This window comes from the organism of the source record quoted next, unplaced genomic scaffold (assembly GCF_019419815.1).
Source record: "Pyrus x bretschneideri cultivar Hongxiangsu unplaced genomic scaffold, Pyrus_bretschneideri_v1 Contig40, whole genome shotgun sequence".
In the NCBI taxonomy this organism is placed as follows: Eukaryota; Viridiplantae; Streptophyta; class Magnoliopsida; order Rosales; family Rosaceae; genus Pyrus; species Pyrus x bretschneideri.
This window is the reverse complement of record NW_025999724.1, coordinates 1222298-1240374: the sequence shown is the minus strand read 5'-3', so window position 1 is coordinate 1240374 and position 18077 is coordinate 1222298. Positions and strand designations below refer to the sequence as shown.

At 34.7% G+C, this 18077-nt stretch overlaps 1 protein-coding gene across 1 annotated transcript; it reads right to left on the bottom strand.

Annotated features, from left to right (window-relative positions):
* Positions 1–1181: 1181 nt before the first annotated feature.
* LOC103964254 (cytochrome P450 78A6) lies at positions 1182–3219 on the bottom strand. Its single transcript, XM_009377170.3, has 2 exons — positions 2102–3219; positions 1182–2014 (listed from the first exon to the last, which is right to left on the bottom strand). The coding sequence occupies exons 1-2, from the start codon at positions 3083–3085 to the stop codon at positions 1388–1390; spliced, it is 1611 nt and encodes a 536-aa protein (XP_009375445.2). The 5' UTR covers positions 3086–3219; the 3' UTR covers positions 1182–1387.
* Between the last annotated feature and the right edge of the window lie 14858 nt (positions 3220–18077).

Genomic DNA, 18077 nt, shown 5'->3' with positions numbered 1-18077 from the left:
ACGTACAATAATCGATTAATTTCGAACTATATGGTGGTTTAGGCTTTAGTGGAAAGGGTAAAAGCTAGGGGTTAAGGGCATTAGTTGGTCTCTCAAAGTACCATTATTCATAAAATTTAGCCTTCTCAAAATTATGTTGTTCTAGTGGTGTGAGAGGTAAGGGGTTAAAACGTATTAGGTTGCTAGTTTTCATTGGCAACTAATTTCTTCTTAAATTGAGTCTTGAAGAGCCTTTGACAATAGCCGGAACTAAACTGACCCCTTGGAGAGCCATGCCATGAGCTATTTTATCCTAGGCTAGATATGCCCCATTCGAAATTAAATTTTGTTTTTTTTGAAGTTAAAAACACTTTTGACTAGGTTAGTTTGCATACATTAGATATTCTTTTAAGAAATACCGATTAGGTTTCAACTCTACAAGAGTCTCTTTGAACCAAGTGTTTCCATTAACCATTGTTTGAATATTATTTATTTGCTACTAGTAGAGAGAATTGTTGTAGTTTCATATTTTTCTAACTCTTTCGCATAGAATGTGAATAAGATGTGACGTTCTTATAATATTGTAAGATATGTTACTATGTAAAACAAATTAATTGATTTCAAACTATATAGTATTTGAAGCTTAATGAAATACCAATTAAGTTTTGAACGTGTTTGTTTGAAAGTGATTTTAAAATGATTGAAAGTACTTTTAGTGAAATTGTTTTTGAAACCGATCCTTACTAAAAATCAAAGTGAATCCGGAAAAATAAAAAAGCACTTGAAATGCTTCCTACAAGACGCAATAGATGTGTTCTTGTAGGAAGCACTTCAGGTGCTTTTGGAATCCAGAATCAATTTCACCAAAAGCGCTTTCAGTCTTTTTAAAAGCACTTCCAAAAGAGCCCGTAGTCTCTTTGAACCAAGTTTTGCCATGAGCCCTTGTTTGAATATCATTATATATTTGCTACTAATAAAAAAGAATTGTTAGTTTCACATTTTTAGAACTCTCTTGTATAAAATGAGAATATAGAATGAGAATGAGACGTGACACTCTTATAATATTGTAAAATATATCACGTCAACGATGAATGGTTAACATGTTCGGTTTAAATATCTAGTGCTCGACTACAAAATGATTTTATTTAGCACTACTCTATTGATACTATAGAAGTACAAATGCATGCATGTAAATGCTAGTCTTTAGGAAACTCAAACTTGTATTGATTTTCACCATTACTTGCATAAATTAAGATTTAACCTACCGTGGCATACAAGATAATGACAGACCTAGACAACATGTCCAAACAAGTAAAGGGCACAGCCCTTTGAATCATTAACCCCTGCACAAACCTCTTTCACTTTCACTTTCTCCTTTTTTTTTTTTTCACTACTGCTACTAAAAGCTTCAGTGAGCTAGGTTTAACCTAGGGCGTACTTTAGCAACCAGAGGGTTCGCCATCTCACACGACAGCTTTAGCACCTCCGATAAGTCCACGGTATTCCCATCCAACGGTTGCCATTCGTACTCGTGTAACAGCGAAGCTACCCAAAACGTCACCGTCGTCAATCCCAGAGCCTTTCCCGGGCAAGTCCGCCTACCCGACCCAAACGGTGCAAGCCTAAGATCCGAGCCGAAAACGGAAAACTCCTGCTCTCCTTCCCGGGCTACAAACCTCTCGGGCTTAAACTCCAGTGGGTCCGCCCAGACTTCAGGATCCCGCGAAATGGCCCACATATTCACCATGGCTGTGGTCCCCGCGGGCACATGATATCCATCTATCGTTGTTTCTGTGATCGCCAGGCGGGCCCAAGATAAAAGTGGGCCCGGTGGGTGCATCCTCAAGACCTCTTTCACCACAGCCGTCAGATACACGAGCTGGGAGATATCTGTCTCATCGACGGCTCGTGACCTCCCAACAACTTTGTCTAGCTCGTCGTGGACCGTCGATTGGACTTGGGGATGCAGAACCATCCTCGCCAGAATCCACTCGATCAGAACCGCCACCGTGTCCGTCCCTCTAAATATCATTTCCTATACAGCAAACGACACCGTTTAGATAATAGAAGATTTTATTTAAAATCCGAGTAAATATCGGGAGAGAGTGATTTAAATTTGTACCCAAAGGACGGCGATCATATCGGAGTCGGACAACTTATCAGGTCCTTGGAGGGAAAGCAGGACGTCGACAAAGTCAGGGGCCTTTTCGTCTTTTTCGGATTTGAGACCGTTTCGGTGCTCGGAAATGATTTTGGAGACGAACCGGTTCACCTTGGGGACGAGATTGGAGCATCTAAACCGGATTTTCTGGGCATCAAAACCGGCCAACCAGGGAAGATGATCGGACCAATTTAACATACCCAACAAATCGTAGCCTTCGTCGACCAACCCTTTGAGTTCCTCGACCTCACTGTCAACCGAGCCGCATTCGAGCTCGTACTTCCTGCCAAAAACAGAGCACATCATGTTGTTCAGCGACGCCCGCTTGATCACGTCACGAACCGCCAGTTTCTCCTTGTGGGTTCCGAACATTGCCGCCATTTGAGAAGCTATATCCCTCCTCTGGGCCTCGGAGGCCTTGATTTGCTTGGGGGAGAAGAGGTGGGTGGCGGAGATACGCCTGAGGGTCCGCCAGTAGACGCCGTAGGGGGCGAACCCGATGGCCCGGTTGAACATGAGGGAGTAGGCGGATTCCTTGACGGGGCGGTCGGCGAAGACGGAGCTGTTGAGGATTTCTCTGGCGACGTCGGGGTGGCACGTGACCACGACTCTGGTTTGGCCGAGGCTGAAGGCCATGAGGCGCGCGGCGTTGAGGGATAGGGCGGCGGAGGCGATTTTGCGGTGGGCCAGGGAGGTCATGAGGGACATGCTGCCTATGAGAGGCAGACCTCTGGGCCCCGGAATGGTGTTCTTTTTCGACAAGGGGCCGATTGTTTTGATGTTGCGTCCCCATGCTGGGCCGCCCGGGTGAGACCAGTAAATTAGAGAGGTGAGAAGCCATGTGAGGGAGACGATGAGAAGCGTGCATGCAATGCTTTCGGGAGAGAAAGCTCTGCATTTGGAGGCCAGGGCAAATACCCATAGGCCTTCTATCTCGGTTTTCATGGCGGAATTGTAGATTGTAGAGAGAGAGAGAGAGAGAGAGAGAGAGAGAGAGAGAGAAGGGAGAGAGTAGGGGGTAGGCTTCCTTTTGCAGTGAGAAAAAGGACGGGAAGGAGGAGTGGCTTTTGAGTTTGAACCAAAAACTAGCTGATGGATGGGGCTATATATAGCAAAGATATGGTGCATATTTTTTCTGGCTTGGATTATGAATATATTCTATGGTAAGGAAATGAAAGATCGTTGTAAGAGAACAAAAGGTTGCATTTTTCTTTTTCTTTTTTCTTTTTTTTTTTTGTGATTACATCGATATTTTTAAACTAAGGGAATAGAGAGTTTGGTTAAATCACATAATGGACAATCTAATTTGGTATTGAATTCATCATCTACTAGATTCAAAGCTAAGACCTCTTATTTTTAAGTGAAGAGTAATACTGTCAGACCGTAATACCGAGTGACAATAAAAGGTGGCGTTCAGCTGTATATAAATAATAAAATCTTTTTCTTCAAAAAATAATGAAATCTCTCCCTAAAAAATGAAGAAGTATATCATCCTATTCTAAAAATAAAATTTTAGAGTAAAAACTTAAACAAGTGAAAAAAAGAAAAAATTGAAAGAAACATGAAAAGTAAATAGAAAACTGTTATACTGAAGAGTCGGAACGTAGAGGTTCTAAGTTTATAACTGAAAGAAGTTATTTTTTATTAAATTTTGTTCTAATAAAGTTAGTTCGAAATATTTGGGAGATACGCCGCAAGATGTGCACGACACTATTTTGGGGTGGGCGTGTGAATAGCACGCTACATGATCTGGGCAGATTTGTCTTGTCGATTGGAATTACAAAAAAGAGTAAGTTGAGGAGAAATTTTTCGATGTTCAAATTATAACGTGGTACATTATGTTTCATAATATAAATAACGAAATATTTATGTTAATAAATTAACAACAAATAACTCGTAGTCGTATCTTTTTAAGAGATTACTTTATTTGTTTAGTAATTTTATGAACAACTTAATCACTCGGTCAACTTCTCGTGCGAGGATTTCATCCCTCCTTTCCCTTGACTTTGATTTCAGTTCGGGTTGTTGGTTAAAGCTTAGAAGTTAGAACAAATATTTGACCTAATATATAATTATAATTAAAAAAATCATGAAAAATTAACTCCAACACTTACTTAAAAAAAATAGTTGGGAGAACAAATTTATCTGTTGCAATATATTGTATCACATCTCTATAGACGAGTAACCTACTTAGTGAGTCTTACCGGCTTCTATTAAAAAGAGGCACAAACAAATGGAACATGATCAATTGACCTAAAATACATTATAAAATTATTTTTTTAGAAGAAGCGGAATTGGGTTTATTATGAACGTTTAAAACGCATAAAACCATCAAGGAGGACATTCAATATGATATCTGGAGGTTCCTCAAATCAACAATAATCAAAATTAGAAATTAAGCTCAATTTGACCAATCTACGCGCCACACAATTGGAACAAGGACGAGAATAACAAACTTTGAAATCAGTAAGTTGTTGTCAACCTGCGTTGATGATATCCTCTCTGCAATCACAACCAACGGAGGAACATCTTGCTGGAAACTGCCCAGTGACTGAACAAGTTGTAAGGAATCACTTTCAAGGATGAATTGATTCCACTGGTGATCCAACGCACATTGCACACCTTCCCTAGCAGCCAAAAACTCCACCATCGTAGGGGTTGTGGCATGAGATATTTTACGACAGCAACCTCCAGCATAGCCACCGGCAATACTATATTAATTGTATTTGCTTTATTCTTTTTAATTGAAAATATTTACCAGTATTTACTGTGTTTCTTTAGGAATGGCTATATATTAATTATGCACATCTGCATTTGCTTTATTCTTTTCAATTTTAAATTTGAGAAATTACACAACAATTAACAAACAATATTATCTCATAACTTTTGTTTTGAAGCTGGAAATTACCTCATAAACATTAAACAATTACGCTCATTAAAAAGCAACTAAATCTAATCTAATCGACTGGATATTTCTCACACCATTTTTAATTAAAACTACACTTTCGCGTCAATTTAAACAGCAACAGCAAATAAAAAAGCCTTCTGTAGGCGCAGCCGTGTAGGAGGGACTCGACAACCAAGTATGGCAGCTGTCAGTTCAGGTTCCCCCGCAGGACACGTGGCGGCGCTTTTGGCGCTGTGGTTGGGTGAGGGAGTTGAGGCGCACATGAATGCCCATGCACTCGAGAAGAACTCTAGGCTACGACGGGTGCATGCATTCGGTGGCTCATGCATGGCTTCTGGTCTGGTCTGATGCAGTGTCTTTAGGCCTCTGTGCGGAATTGTGAAAAGATCGATCGACTGAGATAATAATATCTGGATTATGGTTATCAGCTCTGTTTTATTGACACGTGGCGGGCGCATGCGAGAGCCATGAGTCACCTTGACCATGACTGCTCCTACCCACGTTCCAAAGCTCCTGCGTATATCGGAACTTGGAAACCCTAAAACACGTTGGAGTTGGAAACGTGTTTCTTGTACCCTAGTAAATATCATTATTTCAGGTGAAAAATACGTCATAATTTAACAAATGACAAGCTTTATAATTCTTTTGATGATTAAATACATTAACTTGAATTCAATTCACCTGAAATTGAATTAAATGTTAAGAATACTATTTTTTTTTGGTAAAATTTGTTAAGAATACTTTTAAAGAACATAACTATATATCAATAACACAACAAATACATAACTACAGAGTAATGTTATATTTACCATATTTGTATCATTTTGCTAATAGATATACGTTTCATCTCTATTAATTATAGATGTGGTATAAATATGATATGAAAAATTTGGTAGAAGTAGTATTTTTTATAACTACATATCCGAACATGATAGGACTTGTTCTTTCCTTAAGTGGTTGAGGGTGGTTGTTGCTACACTCGAGGTCTTGTGTCGCATTATTCGTTCAATATCATCTCTATATTCAAAAATAAATTTTTTAAATTCAAAATTAGAAAGAAAATAATAGGGATATTAGTTTATATAGTTGATTGTGATGAGTTGGAGTATCATGCTTGCTCGTAAGTCTTAAAATCTTGTTTTATATATGGTATTATGTACAATACAAAATACAACATACGTATGTGTATTTCATACCACTAAAATCTAATGACAAGAAAAAATTTCAATGCGTAGAGTACTATTTTATATGTTATTTCTATTGAGATTTGAAAAGTACAGGAGAGGCCTACAAATGTATATCAAATTAATTATAATGGATCAGGATCCTCTCCTAATCTAAGGATGAGGATCCTCATGACCAAGGGATGTGGGCCGTTGGATGAAAATCCAATGGTTATAATTATTATAACTTTAAAGGAATCCCATGTTTGTAGTCGTTGGATTTTTATCCAATAGCTCACATCCCTTGATCATGAATCCTTATCCTTAGATTAGGAGAGGATCCTGGTCCAATTATAATCTATTTGACATGTGTATTAATAATATTTTACATACAAAAAATTATCTACGTTTAATCTGTTGACAGTTGAAAAGTACATAGGAAAGAAGAAACGTAGCTTTTTGTACTGAGGTTATGTACAAGTATTATATTCGTATTATAGCAATTTCATTTATTTATGAATAATGCTATTCATATCATATTTTTATATTACATTTCTATACCATGTTAGGTGACATCTGATGTGGATAGCTACATCATTTGAAAAATTTACAAAATCTAAGAAAATGAAAGAGAAAAACTGCTCGTATACCACAATCATCATTTAATTAATTAGTTTTTCTTAATTATTAGTTTATTAAATAATGAACTAAATTTAAAAATATGATTAATTCAAATAATGTGATTGTCTATATCAAATGTCATCTAAGATTATATAAAAATATAGTACAAAAACATGATATGAATAACATTATTTTTTATTTATTTATTTTGATAACTTGCGCAATTAATCAGAACGTGTGGCACGCAAAGTAATTTTGTGCCGTTCGGAAGGGACAAACATTTAGAACCCAATGGACGGCTTGGATTCCGGAGTGTCGCGCACAACATTACCCTGTACGTAGATTTGTAAGCAAATTCTAACCAAACAATGCGGTCAAACGAATGACTTACGACCCAATGAAGACTGACTAGATTCAAGTCAATAGACAATTTATTCTAATAATTTATTTGGAGGAATCATTTAGTTTAATGCAAAATCACCACACAGACACGGCTCATTCTAATTTAATTTCTAACGTATATGAATCATACAATAGTAATTAGAAAAAGATTGAAATATTTTTGTAAATCTTCTTATTCTTTTAAAAGATTTTGTACCTTAGCCACCACACACAATAGTGACAAAAAAAAAATTGAAACGTCTCTGGACATTTTCTCATTCTTTCAAAAGATTCTGTGACTTGGCCACCAACTAGTTTTTTTTTTTTTTCTTTTTTTTTTTTGTTTAATAAAAAAATTAGTTTATTGCACATTTTATCCTAATTGCAGCAAATCAAGAAACGGCTGTAACCTTGGATTTTGTGTTAAGATTTAAGGAGATGGACTCACCATGAATCCATGGTCATCGTTATGATTAAAATATTTGCACGTGTAGGACTCTAGGTAATTGCAATGAAACATGGACCCACCCACTTCCCATTGTTCTGGTTTTTTTATGTATTACATTTTTACATAATGATATAATATTCTTTCTATACAATTTTTTTTTTGTTTTTAACCATACAAAATTAATTTAAACTATATGAATGCAAACCAGGACTTGGACATAATGGGTTCAACATTTATAACGTTATGGCATCTGACCAATTTGGTTTATTGGTATTCAATAATAACTTGTTCATTATTCAATATTCACTTGGTACATAAAATACGAGTGGTTATCTATTTAATAGTTTTGGAATGACGTATGACATTTGACTGCGATCAATGGTGGACTTAAATGCCTTTAACTTTTTCATACTCATTTAAATTAATCCTACACTTCGAGATGTCAAATACCTCAGGCTGCGGTCGAAAAAAAAAATTACTTTGTCGCAGGAGGTTTGGAATTTAAATATATACACAACAATTTTGGATAAAAATTGAAGTAAAAGAATTACAGGCTTCATATTGATTTAATAACATTTATACATTGAATGGTGAAGTATATGTAAAAGAATTACAGGTTTCATATTGATTTAATAACATTTATTCATTGAATGGTGAAGTATATGTGGGCTAACTTTTTATCTTTTAATCTCTATATATAATGTGCTTAGATTTTTATTTTCGTGTTAGAGAGATTAAATTTGTAGACAAAATTTTATAAACTAAGTGACATATAAGTTGATAATTGAATTATTACTTAAGCGTTAACAAGCATGCATTGCCTATTAGTGACATATTATTTAGTTTACAAACTTTGTCTACAAATTTAGTGTCCTAACATTACTTCTTATTTTGAAGTAAAAGAATTATAGGTTTCATATTTATTTAATAACATTTATACATTGGTTGGTGAAGTATATGTGGGCTAACTTTTTATCTTTTAATCTCTATATATAATGTGCTTATGATTTTTTTTTCGTGCTGAGATTAAATTTGTAGACAAAATTTTATAAACTAAATGATATGTAAGTTGATAATTGGATTATAACTTAAGTGTTGACAAATATACACATTACCTATTAGTGACATATTCTTAGGTTTACAAATTTAGTCTCCTAGCATTACCCTCTTCTTATTTTGATGAGCAATGTGCTTTGGTCAGTTCTTGGGAGTTGGCTGATCATTGTCAAAGGCTAAAATTGCCAAATATTTTTGTTGGATTCAAAAGAGATTATTAAGCACGACTAAAAGAGTTAATTGCTTAATGCGTTCTCTAATGTGAACGTTGAATTTAATAATCTCCAACCCCCACGAGGGTTTTGAAAATATTATACATAAAGCAGTGAAGACTATAAGAGCAAATCAAATATCCAAATTTTGTGGTATTAATTACCTCGTAGGAGACCAGCAAACTTGAAGGAAACTTCCCATGTTGGATTGTCCGTCATTTGTGGATGATTAGTTTATTAATCATGCACAAATTTTCCAAAACCCCACAAGAAAATGTCACCATGACCATCACAGCTTACTATATAAGTTTGATAATATCAGGCATGCCTTGTACGGATCTTTTAGTCAATATATTGCTGATGTGTTGTAGACTCGAGAGGTTGAAAGACCATATAGACGAAATTGCAGTGAAAGAAAGTTAAAAATGACCCTTACTATATATTTGTGGGATAATAAATTTTTATGCACGATACAAATATTTCTTAATGTTGATCCAGACTTAATTATATACTGGTCGATACAAACAAACATGTTGCCTAGTTAAAAGAAGTTGGTCTGATGCCGATGATAATTATGTTATTAATTAGGATAGCCATGCAACTATTGCAACCTCTACATTTGATCCTATAATTGATCACATATTTTTTAAATTGAAACTAAGTAGATTCATATGATTATTTCCGTAATCTACCTTAAAGGATTTGGAAGTAGCTTGTAGCTTAGTTGGTTATGAACGTTCATCTTTGTACTCAAAGTCCCGTATTCGAATTTAATATAGATTATAATGAATTTAATATAGATTATAATATTATTTGTACAAATGAAAGAAAAATAACTTACAAGGACTCCATGCATGCAGGAACAAAATGTAGCTAATTAACCAGAGAAAGTGGTCGAATCAAACAGCGGGGATTACAAAGTAATTCCCACTAGCCTACCACTATGATATTTGCATGGTTTTATATTTTGATGCAAATCCATGGCATTTCGATGAAACTTATGCATATCTTAGGTGTTCTCGAGAATATATGGTTTGGGATTGAGCATGTTGTGCGCATATATTTTAGATTAACTTGTGTATCAAGAAATCCAAAACCAATTAGTTGACTTGAACAACTTTATCGGAAGTCTTCTATTCAATCATATATGCACAATGTAGTCCTCATCAATTTCAAAAAATAAAATAAAATATTAGAACTTCTTGCGCATGAAACCCCACATTAAACGGTAGTTAGAGCGCACAATGTTTATATTTTTGTTTAATGAGATATGCTTAATTCAAGAAGAGTTTGCCACTAATTTTAGCAAAATTTTCGGTCTAATTGCTCATTTGCATCAATGTATCAATGGTACGGTCAAAACCACGTAAATTGTCACACGACTCACACCAACTTTATCACTATTTTTTCCTTTTGAGTTGTGCATGGTCAACTTGCTTTTCAGTTGGTGAGAACATACCACTAATCACTAATGAAAGATAAAATTAGTTGCTAATGAAAGAGTGAAGAAGAAACCTAATTAGTTTTGAACTAATCTTAACGATCTTCTTTTCTATGTGAAGGTGTATCACACGGGGACCATTGCTAAAGAGTTGATGCTCTTAATTTTATAAAATAACAAGATAAGAAGAACCATTAAGCATGGAAGATTGCACTAATCATACAAATCAAGGTCAATGCAAAGTTAACAATCAACTGATCAAGTAGTGGGATAGCCGCTGGTCCGAACCTAACCCACTTGGGTTAAACAACTCCTACGATGATTGGATTCGATATGCTATGTAATGAGACAGAGTGAAGTTCCATTTTGACTGGTGGGGGAGCTTTGAAGATTTTAGACTTTTATTTTTATTGTTTTTTCCTTCAAAACTACTTGAATCTTTGAATAATTATTGGAGAACATGTCCAACTTTGGGCCGTGGTCCTTCATGGAGCCCTTCTTTTTTCGGGGTTCTTCAGGCATAAAATTTGATGATATATGATCCTTGGATTGCCACTTTCTTTTGACTGTAAAAAGATGAACAGAGGTAACTGAGAAGCTAAAATTGGGTCCTACATGTAGCTTTGTTTGTTCTTAAACATCACATAAAAAATATTCCAATCAGTCACTGACTCAATGTGCATGTCAAGTTGTCTTAATCTATCATCTTTTGATTTTTTCAGAAAGAGAGGAAATTTCCTTTTTGTTAAACGTTAATTTTCCTTCCCATGAACAAAGTAACGAAACATGAATGTTTTTTCCTTTACAGTACTTTCTATTCACTTGAACATGATTAACTTTGTTGCACGATTGAACGATTGATCAATTAAACAAATTGCCTATTTCGAACACATTCATTTGTTTATAGGTGTTTTTTGGATTGATGAAGCAATGATGGTTAATTAGTGGTCAGTTCATGTAGTAGCTCGACAAACGTAAGCCCAAGAAGAATCGGGTTTGAGGAATCTGAAGTTTTGTACGGTGTATATCAGAAAGTTATGAGTTATATATGCTTCTATACTAACTGGCTCGAGATGGTTTTGGCAGTGATTTTAATATATTAAGAAATTGATGGAGTGTTTTTTGGAAAATTCTGTTTTATTTTCCTTTTAAGAGTATGGTTTACTAGAAGTATTTAAACAACATAGTTGTTAGTTCAATTGGGGTTTACTGTGGTTGCACATAAGTAGGGTTTAAAGCTTTGTAACAAATGAGGGAGTGAGCAGTGAGGATTTCCTTGTTATTAAAAGAACACTGATGAAATATGGACGAATGACTGGATTGAAATATTCAAAAATAAGTGCCCCTGATCAAATTGATACCGGGAATGTTAATATTGCAATCGCTAGCTAATTAATTAGCATAAATTCTGTGGATTAAAATGATCATATAAGATCGTTTAGTCCGACAGGCAACAAATAAGAGAAAATTGTGGAGGATGCTTACTTTAAAGGAAGGAGCAACTTTATGAAATTCTAAGGGCATAACCAAAGTGCACCAACTAGATAAACAACAAAGCCTAATCTTGAGCTCATATTCTCAATTTCCTTTGTGCAGATTTGATTCTTCATGGAAATGTTTGTTTATAGTTATTAACCTATTACAGGCTTAACAACTTGCATACTCAATATTCATCACACCTATGCAAAAATGTATTTTCTAGACTCCAGTGGTTCTCCTTCTCTACTGCTTCTTTCAATATTTATAGTTTGGTTGGTGCCAAACAACCCGAAAGTACAGTTAGTCTCAAAGATCTAACACCAAACTGCAAATGCCACCCACGTACATATAGACACTTAAAAAAATAATTAGCGTATCAACTTTAATCTTGACATTGCATGAATCAACAGGAACATCCAATTAGTGGGTACAAATTATAGTATTGTTCATGCAATTAACTATTCAATTGTTTAAATATTAATCAACGTCGGGGATGGAGAACAAGATAATGATGCTTACAGGAGTTTAGTGTTTGGCTGATTGGAATCATATCCTTTGGTTTCAAACTAAATTAATTTACGACGAGATATTATGCTGAGCTTTTTTACTAAAACACTTAGATCAACATCGTCTAGCTTGCATGCAATATATAATGCTAGTTGCTTAAGAACTAAACCCCACATGTAATAATCATAAATCTTTGTTTAAGTGGTATGAATGAAATGAAGGGGAAAGGCCGGCCCTTAAGGGGAGCCCTATGACCATCGAGGCCGCAAGTGCTCATCCATACAACTCCATATGTTGCTCAAATAGTAATTAGGTGCAAGGACTCAAGTGCTCCGTCGGAACTCTTTGCGCTGCCGGAACCATAGCTAGGACCTAGATGTGTTTTAAGTTCATCTGTTTTGTTGGGCGATATTGTAATCATTAATTGATAGATGACGCCCATCTTTATCAACGAGTGTTAGATGGTTCCTGCCTCCTTTATATAGGATGCTATCATTTCTGTGAAGTTAATAGGGGTTTTTTTTTTTTTTTGGGTAATATAAGGGGGTGGATCACCCAAAACTAGCTCTAGTAGTTATTACAAACAGTCCTAGTTCTATCAAATTATCAAGTAAATGAGTTCCAATCAATTTAGGCAGGTTCTAAAAATAATGATACTCAAGATCTATATTATATGCACACTCCCCCACCCCTTAGTGTAGATAATATCATTTGTTAATATATATATATCCATATTATATAACTCCAATTGGCAAGGTCATTCACCATTATATTTAGACATGAACTAACTCGTATTTTGGTACGATTATCATAAATTGTTTGTATTATATTGAACATTGATGTTGTCAAGAAGATGAAAGCTAGTATTAATCATAATCTAAACTACTTATTAATAGAGCTCGGTTTGTCAATCAAAATTCCAGAAATGTACTATTCTAACCCTCTCTATTAATAAAACTCTGTTTGTCAAACAAAACTTAAAAAAACTACTATTCTAACCCTCTCGTCAAAACTAAACAAAAATAATAAAAAAACATGAGCAATTTGATAATTACATGCAACACAAATTTTGCTGTTTTTTTTTTTTTTACATAAACCTCACAACTAAGTAAACATAACACACTCTATTTCAAATTAAAATTGTGAAAATGATTTTTTTTTCCCACGTCTCCCACTTCAAACACCCCCCCCCTCCCTCTTTCAAGTTCCACGCCCAGTTTTATTTCCCTTTTTTAGTGTTTTTTTTTTTTTTTAATAAACGATATTATCTATAGTAAGAGAGAAGAGGTGGGTTTAGCCTTTTAATGTTTTCTTTTTTTCATTAAAAAGATGATAAATATTTTTATAACAAATAATAGACAAATTTAATTACACACTTATTATGTGTGGGCTAAGACTGATATTAATTAAATTAACCACTAGAGCTGAATTCATCTCCACACATAAGCTTGAAATACTATTGTCTACTGCAAGCTAGCTGTAGACCAACATATAGCCCCAAACATTTCGTAAGGTGTCCTTTGGCACAAGCCATAAGCTCATACCATTTTGTGAGTTATTACTAAAACACAATAACTGTTTCATGGTGTTTGATGACATAAATAATTAGGGTTCTTATGTAACACCAAGCGATGCTTAATTCACAAGCGTAAAGACCACGACTAGCGGGTTCTTTGATTTATAATATATATATATATATATATATATATATATATGTATGTATGTATATATTTATAAAGGTTTCTTTGTTCTTGGACGAAAAAGGAAAGAAAATCTAATCTTAGATTTTGTATTCCACCTAACTAGTGGATTGCTTCCCCTTTCCGTTCTTATGAGCTCAACAATAATGGAGACACCAGCATATGAGCCTATGTTACTGTTGCGGAAAATACTTAGGAAAATATTTTTCCACTTGAGTCACTACACCCCAACCAGAACGAAAAGTGAAAATACGATTAGCTTGACACAATTGATCACATACTTATTCATTTAAGTAGAATAAATATAACAGAAAATGAATTCTGCACACCTTTATTTATTTATTTATTTATTTATTTTTATTTTTTTAACATACATTTATATTAATTTTTTCTTTTGATTTTTTTTTTTTTACTTTTATTTGATTTAAAAATAAACATGAATGTGCATGAAATCAAGAAGTACAAAATGATCCTAAGTCTTTACTTTTATGTGTTTACTAGCACACACAAAATCAAGAAATACGCGAGTTTTATAATATTAAATTGTGTAATCTAAAAATCATGAATTTTGAGTCAGCATAAGGATGGATTATTCTTTCTCTTATCCATAAATTGTCACATTCTAAGTAAAGTTGATTACGAAGTCAAATTCGTAATCCAAATTAAACAGAGAAGGTCAACATTGAATGTCATTTGAGCTTTACTTGTGGTGGAAGTTTGTTAGCATGTTCAAGTCTAATAAGTAGGTAATGCCTTTTACTAAAAGGGCAGTCACATCTTCTACACTCTACCATTAAATTTAATATTAATTATCATTAATCTGCAATTAGGCAAGTGATTGACAGATTTCTAATGAAAAAATGAATTGAATGATGAATGCATATCCTGTCTAATTTTCAACTTGTCAATCCTTGACCTTACATTTGGTAAATCATCTCCAAACCAAATCTTTTCAAAATTACAAATACAATAAAATAAAGTATGAAAGTCTCATTTAAATTGTTTTTTTTTTTTCTGTTTGTCCAGCATATGCCTTCAAAGATACTGCAAGGTAATAAAATTGAAATATATTTTTTAAATGATTTATTGAAAAGTAGGAAAATCCTTAAGAATTTCCAATTGAATGCCATGAATTTGATCGAAATTAATATTTTTGTTTTTCTTCGTCAACTTCCGAGAGTGACATAAATCCATTCCAAAAACTCAACTTGCACCAAGATTCTCCCTTTTGGTCTCAACATTAAACCAAAATTGGTCTTAGGCCATCTCCAATGAAGAGAGCTAAATGTTTAAAAGCAAAAAATGACTTGATTTGTCAAGAAACTCATCCCAACCGATGGCCAGACGATAATTCTATGGAGCCTACCAAACTATTATATGGCCAAATGGGACATCAGACTGGCCAAATATAGCCCCCCTCTTAGCCTTTTTTTGGGGGCCCAAGTTACAATAATTAATTCAAATTCAACAGTTAGATTAAAAGATATTCAAATGTAGTTTAATTAAATTAACCAATAAAGTTAAAAATAATAAATTATTGAGGGGGCTATGTTTAGCCCCTTCGGTTGGATATGATATATAAGTATTGTCTAAATTGTTCATTTAAAAATAATTTTTTGCAAGACTATAATTATACACGAGATTCTATTTAGCATTTTCATTTGGAGATAACCTATACGGTTGAAACTTGAAAACTAATTAATTTTGCTGTCTATGACTAGAACCAGCACAGGAGGCCCGTTTGTGGCTAAGGGCCTATTTAAATATGATGCCGTGTAACTTTGGAAAACACTTTCGTTAAAAGGGTTTTATTATAAATAAGTTGAATTTTTTTCAGTGTTTTCTGAAATAGCATTTAGAAGAATAGCATGAAGAAGTATTCGGTAGGTGCTTCTTCCAGAACGCTTTCTGAAAAAGCTTGTACGAGCCAAAAACAGATTTTCATTTTTGCCAAACAAAATGTTAGAAGCTTATGGGGGGTTTTAGCAATAGTGTTTTTTTATGCCCTTTACATTTTGAATCGAAATGCTAATGAGCTTATATACACGATGAGCTTTTCATTTGTTTTTCTGGCCCATTGGAATAGATAACTATTACCAAATGGAGATTTTGCACTCATAAAAAGTACTTTAGTGCTTTTGTTAAAAGTCGGAATAAGCCCTTTTCAAAAGCAAAATAATGTTACAAGCTTAGTACATTTGAAGAAGGGCTACATAGTGATTAGTGATTAGTGATCAGTGATTAGTTGAAGGTGTACACAATGAAAGGAAATTGGGTTATCATCCAAAAAAATCTTGTCCTACCTACTATATCTTTCTGCCTGTTGTACTGAACCTTAGTTGACAGAATTCCCGGCGTTTAAGAGGACCTTAGGATCATCCCATCAATGTCAACGGGGAGAAGCAGTTGTCGCCATAGACACCCGGTCGAGATTACTTCTGGCGGTTGAACAATCGTAGTCATGTCATTGTTTCTATGCAACATTCCAAATACTGTCACAGAGCTGCCTTCTTGAACATACCTGCAAAACCTCATGAAAACCTGCAGGACATAAGCTCTTAGGAAGCTCAGGCCAAAATGTAAACGAAAGCATTTACGCAGCAGGGTATTTAACCGAGATTGTTATGTATAATTAGCTTACCCTTCCTCCAGACGTAGTAGACGGGATTCAGGTGAGAGATTTCTCTCACTTAACCATTTCCTCAAGTGAGGAGAGAGGATTCTGCATCTTTTAGTGTTGACAAGTTTGCTGTCGACAATTAGTGAGAATCTCTGTCAGGAGGAAAGCGAGGAAGAAGAAAAAGAAATTATAATTCTAAGTACACATATTTCCTATTCTTCGTGATTCAGATACTAGTATATAGATATGCAAATCAAGATTTCAGGAAAATGATCTGCACAAATTTTCTTATATATCTACAAAAAGAAAATAATATATTCGTTTGGTTGGTTTGATTACACCGCTACATTTGTGCAGTTTAGATTTGGCAAAATCACAAAATAAATGAAATATTAAAGCATACTAAGCACAGAAACGAGCGCGAAACTTCAAATGTGTATTATTTATACTAATTACAAATTAACTATTGAAACTAATCACTAGCCTAAAATAGATTATGTCACACATATTATCTTCAAACTTTTTCTACCATCATCTTTTCTCCAATTACCTTGATCTTTATAGGAAGCAGTAGATGCTAAAAAATGCAGGTTAAGCCATCCAAGGCAACAGAAGGGTAAAAGCCTGAGGCCTCCAAAACTTGTAAATCTTTAACACGCAAAATAGTGAGCACCACAAAAACAACGAGCAAAATAGATGTAAGCATGCCAATGTAAAGGAGCCAAAACATAGCATGAGACAATCAGCTCCCCGATAGAAGACAGGAATTCCTAACTGGGAACAATAAGCAACGATACACTAAAATCTTTAGTTATGAGCAAATGAGTCGAGCTAAATGGATAGTAATTTGGACCGTGTTTTTTAGTCCAAGGGCCAAATGAAGTCCAAAGTCGAGGTGCAAGATGATCAGATGGATGTGGCAGAAAACAAGACCATAAAAAATGACTAAACTTGAGTGATCATATGAGTACCAAGTGCCAATTAAGCAGTCCAATCCTGATAAAGTTAACTAAACGCATAAATTGACGCAAAGCACAAAGAACAGGGAAACAAGTATGAATGATTTATCCATCTCATGAACGCAATCAACCTATTTGATCTAACTTGGACATGCAACAGTCTGCTGATCCACATGGCTACAGAAGAGTATTCATCCCTCACAATATGCTAAATGCCAATGGAAGCATGATCTCTCGATATTCCCTGGCTGTAGAGTTAATCCCCTGTACTCGTATAAAAGAGTAGAGGCATAGATACAGCCGGTAGCTTTGGAACAACATATTCCACATGATGCAATCTGAAATCATTGGAACAACATATTATTGTTCGTCCTCCCATATGTTGAATAGACCACATGCTGATTGACAGATGAGAAACTGGTGGAAATAACCAAGAAAAAGG